Raw genomic sequence first — 9,355 nt, 5'->3', positions numbered from 1 at the left:
TGTTACCTGATCCTCCCCAGCTGCTTTTCCCCTTTTCATTGCTTCTAAGGCTTTCTTTACTTCATCTTTCGTTACTGGCGGGATGACGCATTGCTGTGCACTGCTGTCTTTCTCATTAGCGTTCTGATTACATTGGCTACTGTACAGGTCTGTGTAGAACTCTTCGGCTACGTTAACTATCTTATCCATATTGCTAATGACATTGCCCTGCTTGTCTCTTAATGCATACAACTGGTTTTTAGCTATGCCTAGTTTCCTCTTCACTGTTTTTAGGCTACCTCCGTTCTTTAGAGCATGCTCGATTCTCTCCATATTAAACTTCTTTATGTCGGCTACCTTGCGCTTATTTATTAACTTTGATAGCTCCGTTAGTTCTATTCTATCGGTGGTGTAGATGCCTTCATGTTTTGGCGCTTCTTAATCAGATCTTTCGTCACCTGAGATAGCTTCCCGGTATCTTTTCGAACTGTCCTACCGCCTACTTCTACTGCGCACTCCGTAATTATTGATGTCAGGTTATCGTGCATTGAATGAACATCAAGATCATCTTCCTCAGTTAAAGCCGAGTATCTGTTTTGCAGCGCTATCCTAAACTCCTGTGCTTTCTCTCTTACGGCTAACTCTTTAATGGTCTTCTTCGCTAGCTTCTTCCGTTCCCTCTTCAAGTCTAGGCTAATTCTAGACCTTACCATTCTATGGTCGCTGCAACGCACCCTTCCGAGGACGGCCACATCCTGAATGATGCCAGGTTTAGCGCATAGTATGAAGTCTATTTCATTTTTAATCTCACCATTGGGGCTCTTCCAGGTCCACTTCCTGTTTTCTCGTTTGCGGAAGAAGGTATTCATGATCCGTAAATTATTTCTATCCGCGAATTCGACTAATAACTCTCCCCTGCTGTTTCTAGAGCCTATTCCATAGTCACCTACCGCGTGGTCGTCAGCCTGCTTCTTGCCCACCTTCGCACTGAAGTCGCCCATCAGTACAGTGTACTGCGATTTTACTCTATTCATTGCTGATTCTACGTCCTCATAGAAGCTTTCAACGGTCTGGTCATCATGGCTGGATGTGGGTGCGTAGGCCTGCACCACTTTCAGCTTGTACCTCCTATTCAGCCTAATTACTATAGCTGCTACCCTCTCGTTAATACTGTAGAGCTCCTCTACGTTGCCAGCTATATCCTTATTAATGAGGAAACCCACACCTAGTTCTCGTCTACCCTCTAACCCGCGATAGCACAGTATGTGTCCGTCCTTTAGTACTGTATACGCCTCACCTGTCCTCCTAACTTCGCTAAGCCCTATCACATCCCATTTAATTCCCGCTAGTTCCTCGAACAGCACTGCTAGGCTAGCCTCACTAGCTAAAGTTCTAGCGTTAAACGTTTCCAGGTTCAGATTCCAATGGCGGCCTGTCCGGAGCCAGAGATTCTTAGCACCCTCCGCTGCGTCACAGGTCTGACCGCCGCCGTGGTCAGTTGCTCTGCAGCCGCTGGGGATTGAGGGCCGAGGGTTAATTGGTTTGATCATAGACGGTTGTGGCCAAGTACTACACCAGGTGGCCAAATCCTGCTCTGGTGAGAGAGTGCGTTGTCGGTTCTGGTCACCGAGATAAGGCCGCACTCCAGGCCTGGTTATGCAATTCCATCGACACGCGGATTTTTTTTTTTTAAACCCGGTGGAGAGTTGCGCGGCACCAGGATTTGAACCCCGGTCCTCTTGCACGCGAGGCGGATGTTCTACCTCTACGCCATCGCTGCAGTATGGATCCATAGTGCACAATATTCAACGGACACAAGAGCAAAGCGTAGACAGCTGGGCTAGTTGGTTCACAGTCGCAATATGATACATCGTTCTGGCGCACGAAAAACACGGACGAAGGAAGAACAGACACACAATCGCCGGACATCAGTTGATGTCCGGCGATTGTGTGTCTGTTCTTCTTTCGTCCGTGTTTTTCGTGCGCCAGAACGATGTATCATAACGGGACACAAGAGCAATGACTGCCTTCTTCAGGTAGCAGAAAGCACAATATCCACCTTTGCTAAGCGTCTTGAACCACTGTCGATTACTGAGGAGCTTCCTGTGGAGGGTATGATTCGTTTTCTTGATATAAAACTAGTTTCTTCGAGTCGAGTTTGCTGGAAGTATGAGACTAGGGGCAACAAGGCTCTCTTGCCGTTTACGTCGGCACATACGAAGTTGGATAACAGAGGAGTAGTAAAAACATTCTTGTCTAATGCAGTCAATCAGTCATGCACCTGCCTAATGACAGTAATCAGGTTGATCGCCTTCATGAAGCGGGTTACACTATGTACCTCGTAATAGCAGTAATAGAAAGCATGCAGAGGGGAAAAAAAGTACAATTCTGCCAGATAAACAGGAAGGTTCTAAAAAATTGAAGTGATGCCTTCTATTCACAGACTTCCCTCGGCCTCAAAAAGATTCTAGAGAAAATTTGACTAAAAATTTGCATGTAAGCCCCAGAAAAATTGTCCCGCATGTGTAAGGACACGTGTTTGGACGAGCAGGATAGGAAGGCCTGCTCTGTACGGCATCAGAACCCCTTTATAAGTTGCACAGATAACAATGTATACATGTTGCCGCTCTCTAGTGGCAAGTTGTATACCAGGCAGACGGGCCGGTGCCTGAATAAACGACGCAGCGAGTACCACAGAAACGTTAGAGATGAGGGGCCAGGTAATTTGGCTCGTCACTGCCGTGGTTAAAATTACGCGGCTAAGTTGGAGCAGTGTTCAGTGTTAATAAAATATATCGATGAAAAAACGACAGAGATAACTGAAGCGGCGGCGATGCAAAAAGTGGGATTGGAAAATTGTGTCAGCGATCATTCGGTGTCATTATCAAGAGAAGATTTAGCTTTCTTAGATTCAGTGCAGCGGGCGATAGTGACAGACTTGCTCACTGATTAGTGGTTTTTATTGTGCTTTTTGTTCTCATTCCTTGACACATCATGACCTTGACAAGATAATCGTTGTTAGTCGTCTACACCTATACTGTACGTGATCTTTATAAGGCTGTCAGCGCCAAATAAAGGTCGTTTACTGGAAGTTTAACGCTCGTGTTGTGTCCTACAGCGTGCGCTATGGATCCTCATCTATACTCTTCCTCCCCTCATCCTAAGCTGGACACTTCCAAGCTCCATCTTGAGAGGAAAATCCAGCTGAAGTCTCCCTTTACCACTGCCGGTCTCTTTCTCTGTCACCTCTTACCAACCTCGAAAAATGTCTTTTGCAATTTACAGTGGCTTCTCAATCTCTCTAAGCCTTTTACCCTTCCGTTCCCAATTATGTGGCTTGGCTCGGGTCGCACCACCTGTAGGATCAGCGTTCCCTTGCACTCAAGGCTTAATATTTTCACATACGGACGCCCCCTTTTTCAATAGAATCAGTTCGGCAGCGGCGCTATCCACCGGTACGAAGCTTGCACTCCCGCGCGCAGCACATTTCCGCAGTCACTGGGCTTTCCCGACGACAACGCGCTGAAACGACGCAGCGCGAGATAAGAAACGGGGCTAACTTCCGTCCTCTGCCACGTGTTCCGATATCGTCATCCGGAGGTGCGTGCGCTTCCTCTGCTAGCGGGAAGATATGAATTGAGGGCACGCGTCGGGACAAGCGGAGTCTGAACATGGCCACCACCAACGAGACGGCCAACGACGATGCCGTGCTGCGCTTCGAGGATTACCCGCGCCCTATACTCACCGGTGGCTTCGTGGCTCTCGTCGCCATGTGCGTCTTCGGTGTGTTCTCCAACGCCGCGTCCATCGCGGCGCTGCTTCGCTCCCCGAAGCTGCTCAAGAACGCGACCACAGCTCTGGTGATCAACCTGTGCGTCACCGATCTCCTCTTCTCAGCCCTGAGCACACCGCTGGCCGCGACCGTGTTCTGGAACGCCGGCTGGATTTACAGCGACGGCCTCTGCGTGGCGTATGGCGTGAGCCGCTTCTTCAACACGGGCGCCTCCATCTTCACCGTGATGGCCATCAGCATCAACCGATACGTGGTAATAGTGAAGCCACGGCTTTACCAACGCGCGTTCACCGAAGGCAACAACCTCCTCGTCGTCACCGGCACCTGGCTGCTCACGCTCTCGCTGCTCATCTGGCCCACAGCCGCCGTGTGGGGCCGCTTCGGCTGGGACGCCGACATCGGCACCTGCAGCGTCGTGCCCAACAATGGCCGCAGCAGTAAGGCGTTCCTCTTCATGGTGGCCTTCTTCGTGCCAGCCACGTCTTTCGTCATCTGCTACAGCCGAATCTACTGGATCGTGCGCAAGACTCAGCGCAATCTGCGCCAGTACAGCACCAGCCACAAGTCGGCCGCGTTCGTCGCACGGCTCTTCGCGCAGCGCCAGGATGGCGGAGCCGTCTCTGCGGAAAAGATACAACGCCACCAGCGGCGCATCGCGAAAGACTGGCGGCTGCTGAAGACGGTGTTCGTAATCTTCGTGGCATTCACTCTCTGCTACCTGCCGCTTCTGACGCTTAAGGCGTTCCGCCTGCTCGACAACTACCCGGGCGTTCAAGTGTTCGCCTACCTCACCTTCTATTTCTCCGGGTGCGTCAACCCGGTGATATACATCTGCATGAGTCGCGAATACCGGCAGGCCTACAAAGAGCTCTGGCCGTGCGCCAAAAGCGCTGCTCTGTCGGACAGCACGGGCACCGGCGAGACTCCGGTCTGAGATGTCGTCCGCTGTGGGTGAGGTCTCCCTTGGCGGTGCTGCTAGGGCTCTTATCACTGACATGGCATGGACAATTTAAAGGTGAACATCTCTGCTTTGTGGTTGCATTACAGTCACAGCACACGCTGCGTGTTAAAGAAAAGCGAAAAGGCTCCTGTGATTGTGTCTTCCAGTCACTGGCATCTTGAGAACTGTGCCTGTTCGGGGGAGACGCACAGCGGTAGTATCTGGCATGCCGAGTCCGTGCTGCGAAAGGAGATGTGCTGTGCATCATCCATGTAAAGTATAGTGCCATGTATGCTCTTTGCTTCCAATTACAGTGTATCACTACAGGTTTTTACACCACGTGTTGCTGATGATTGAGTGATCTTGCTTTTTCATGCTGTCTTTGTTTATTTATCTTTTACCCACTGGACCAATTTGGCGTTACACTTTCTGCATATAACGTAACGCGTAAATCCAGGTGAATCACTGAAACTATAAAACAAAAACCAAAACCGTCATCCACAAAATAACAGAAAAGAATATGAAACATCGATGCAGTACCTAATATATGCAGAACTAATGGTAAATAAAACTTCAACAGGGTAGTTCACGCAAAGAATATATTTGAAACGAAAACAAAATACCAGCGCAGTACACAGGCAAATGCAGACGTAATGCTACATGGAACTTCAAATGTGTACTTCTCGCAAGTATTCTTCGCAAAGAACAAAGTGAAGTACTCTGTGAAACACACGAAGCCTGGCAGCTGGGCGCAGATGACAGCTCCGAATCTAACGATGAAATTATGTCAAAGTTGAATAGAATGCTTCATTCCATGAGATAGCCGTAGCAAGGGCAGGCAGACGAATCGATTATTAATTTATTTATTTCAATATACGGCAGGCCTATATGACCTACAACATAACAATCACACATGAAGGAAATAAAATGCAACACAGCATTATTCGGTGATGACAAAGGGAATAAAATCAGCATTAATAATCTATACATAATGAGACAACTTAACCAAGAAAATGTTCTTCCAATGCATTGCTAAAATTACAGTTTTGAAAAAGGTATTCTGGGAGCAAGACCTAATCGGAAATGGTTCGGGGGAAGAAGTGTTACTTAAATGACTTTGTTCGTGCAAATATAGGCTGCAGTGTGTGTCCCTTAGTGTGTCGTGTTCGTCTGGTTGTAGAAGGTTGAACACAATTCGGTATCGGAATGTTTACCTCGCGTGAATAAACCTTACAAAGGAACAAAATTCGGTTTATATTGAGGTGTTTTGAAAGAAGTGGGATATTATTTTCTGCCATTAACTTTGTGGGAGAATCAGATATGCTGTATTTGTAGAGAATAAACCTGACTACTTTCTTTTGAATGATATCAAGGAAGGTAATGTTATTTTTCGTGTACGGATCTCAAATTATAGATGTGTATTCGAGGTTAGTCTGGAAGAAACTGTTTATGCCAAAAGTCTAATATTAGAGGGGGCGCAACTGAGAATTCTGAAGAGCAAATTTGTGTTATGTGCGCTGACCAGTTCGATTGGTATGTATCAATCCTAAGTATACATATGGGTGCCTACTCCTTGAATGTCGGAGCCTTGTAGGCAATAAGTTTTTTTTTTTCTGGTTACACGCAGCAGTACAGTTTTCTTGATGTTAAGATTCATACTACAATCTGCACACCATCGATCAATAGCTGCCGAAGAATCTTGGAGAACACCGTGATCTGAGGATTCCCTTATCTCAATGAACAACACGCAATCACCTGCAGATAATGTTATGGATACAGAATTTGGAACAGCTGGCAAATCATTTTATGCACCATTTTACGAGGAGCGGGCAGGAGAGGGAGAATTACTCTCAAACACACGCGTTGCGCCACACCCCACTGTTGCCATCCCTCCCTGGACTGATAATCCGGCGCGCGGAGCAACTTTCGGCTGGTTAGCCACCGGTCAAGCGCGTGTTTGAGTCTGTACAACAAAAGCTGAAATGTTGTACGGAAAGCCAACGTCCTCTAGAAATAAATGTTCTATTGCCGGTTGCGGCAATAGTCGACAGAAGTAAAAAAAAAAAAAAGCCGCAAGTATGCACGCGCACCATGTTATGCGAAGGTCTCAGCGTTGTCTGCGATGTCTGTTTCATCACCGCTTTCCCGCCGGCCCTGAGTTGCATTGGTAGTGGACGTAGTTGGTGAACATAAGATAATAAATCGCGCCAACAACAAGCTTACGCATCAGCGCATTTTGTGAATGAAATGCAGACAGAAGCAAACCTATTGCCAGTGCTTCATATCGGGCACAGAACGAAGCACAGCGCCTGGTTTGCCAAACTATACCCTGCACATAATTTTAAGAGATAAAGGTTTTGGATGGACTTGGGAAAGCTGTTTTAATTCAGCAGTACACGATGTAAGGACTTCGCAAATGTGGCCACAACTTCGTTTCGCCACCCTACATGTTCACGAATATTGGGAGCGTGTGGGCATCGAAACCTGAAAAAAAAGCATGCTGTTATTACAAAAATACTAATTTCGTTTGAACAATGGCATCAATGATAGTGGCGACACTAACTTTTACCCAACTGCAAAGTGAGCATTCAGAAATGCAGCCACGGCAACGTAAGAAAAAAGAACATACGGCACGCGCGGAACGGTAAATTCCGCCATGCATTGTAATGAATCATTCGACTGAAATCACATCGAATGCACTGTAAGAAAATCCACTTTGTATGGCACTGCCAGAGATGAGACAAACGCAACGACTTGAGCAGTGCCCCTACCCTACTGAGATTGGAATTCTCAACACAGGTGCGGCTATTCAGCCTGTCAGTAAGCGTTAATAGCGTTACATTATCGTACCAACCTTTCAGTCCGTGTAATTACACATTTTCTGGTATTTGTGAGCCAATGAGTACTAGCGGGAGAAGAGTAGGCAAGAATCCGTGTTGGTTTCAGTGAACTGGCATGTAACGCTCGTAGTATGAACAGCCCTACGCGATATGCAGGAGGGGGCGAATTTCAATTTTATCGCGCGTTTCGCCGCAAACACTGCAATAATCAGACGTGGATTCGTTTCGGTCACAGAGCTCGCTGTTGTCTCCCGAACGTTCAGCTTGTGAACAGAGTACTCTGTCGTAAGCTCTGCATCTAAATTGTCGCACTCGCCATGTCCAAGCAGGCAGCGCAAGCATTAATTAGAAACTGTGCTCCACGAAAAACGAGATATTCGATCACTCTATGCGATCTTGAGTTTCAGCACATTTCGCTTTCGTTTTTCCAACATGCAACCGTGTGCAACGTTTGCCCTACAGGCAACCGGCGACAAAAACTACACGCGTGAACTGCGAGCATGGCACTCACCGATGCTGATCGTTCGCTCCGTCGAAGCATGGTCGCTTGCTCCCGCTGGTTGTTGCAGGCGCTAATGGCACAGCACACACAAGGGTTAACACGAGGTGAACCCCCAAGAACCATATTTAGGCTTGGCAGGAATAAAACGGGCGGATGACACTGCCAGAAACCACAAGCTGCTTCGTCTGCAGCCCACGGGCTCTCGATTATCAGTCCATGACGGCGTCGGCGGTAGGCGGCGCTCGGGTAAAACAAACATGGCGGCGCCCAGGTGTCGAAACTAAAATTGTGTTATTAGAACTACAAGGGACATAAATACACTTTCCTGCGGTGCACCAGAAGCGACGCCAAGGGATTCGGAAACATTTACCTAAACAAACTGACTCCCAGATATGCCATTGATTCATGCAATGAGCAAGACCGATGAGCTCTATTTTTTAAATAAGTGCGGCACTGTATCGAATGCCTTGGCAAAGTTCAAGAACAATATGTCAACTTGGGCCGAATTCTCAAAACATGAGCGGTAGTCACAAGTTGCGTAACTGTTGACATTCCTTTTCGGAATCCAAGCTGAACAGGCGATCGTATGTATTTGCTACTGATAAAATCTCTTATAACACCAGGCACTATATGTTCTAAAATTTGCAGCGGCTATTAATTATTGATACATGACAGTAAGTGGATACAATTCAGAAGGTAACTCACTCGAACGCAAGAAAACACTTGAAAATAATGAATAAAAGATACCGCGATTTTCTAGCCTCGAGTAAACGTGGTTTTATTAACTTTTATTTTATCTATCTCTTCCTTTCTCCGACTGAAGCTAAAAGCTCTGAGCTAAAAATGACAGAAGTGTAACTTTGTAGTACCGGTTCTTTGACATTGTTATCTTTTGCGCTAGTACGGGCTTTAATTCCTGAAAGCAGGCCGTAGGATTTTTGTGTTGCCTACGATGTCGTTTTATTTTGTGTTTGAGTTGAAGAATATCTCGGCTGACCTGAGGATTCTTTCGATACGATCTAATTTTTCTCAGAGAAACAAAACTGGCAACAGCAATCAGGATTGTTTCCTTAAAACTATTCCACAAAACGTAGATATCGCCGCTCTAGCTACTAATTAGGGAAATTTCTAGATAGTCAATTATAGCTGTCTCGTCAGCTGGATTGAAGTCCTGTATGCTACATTGCTACAGATGCTACATTGCGAGAAAACTCTTCACACTTAAGAGGAGAACAAAACGAGAAGTCGCGATCGGAAATACCCCGTTCAACACTCAAAAAACACTAAGAAAAACTTCACTG

The 9,355-nt window shown here is 46.8% G+C and overlaps 1 protein-coding gene across 1 annotated transcript; it reads left to right on the top strand.

The window, feature by feature from the left end:
• Positions 1-3,592: 3,592 nt before the first annotated feature.
• On the top strand, positions 3,593-5,046 carry LOC144132233 (G-protein coupled receptor moody-like). Its single transcript, XM_077664487.1, has one exon. It carries the CDS (start codon positions 3,651-3,653, stop codon positions 4,704-4,706), a length of 1,056 nt encoding a protein of 351 aa, XP_077520613.1. The 5' UTR covers positions 3,593-3,650; the 3' UTR covers positions 4,707-5,046.
• Positions 5,047-9,355: the final 4,309 nt, after the last annotated feature.

This window comes from Amblyomma americanum, chromosome 5 (assembly GCF_052857255.1).
Source record: "Amblyomma americanum isolate KBUSLIRL-KWMA chromosome 5, ASM5285725v1, whole genome shotgun sequence".
Taxonomy (NCBI): domain Eukaryota; kingdom Metazoa; phylum Arthropoda; class Arachnida; order Ixodida; family Ixodidae; genus Amblyomma; species Amblyomma americanum.
This window is presented reverse-complemented; position numbering and strand designations above follow the sequence as displayed.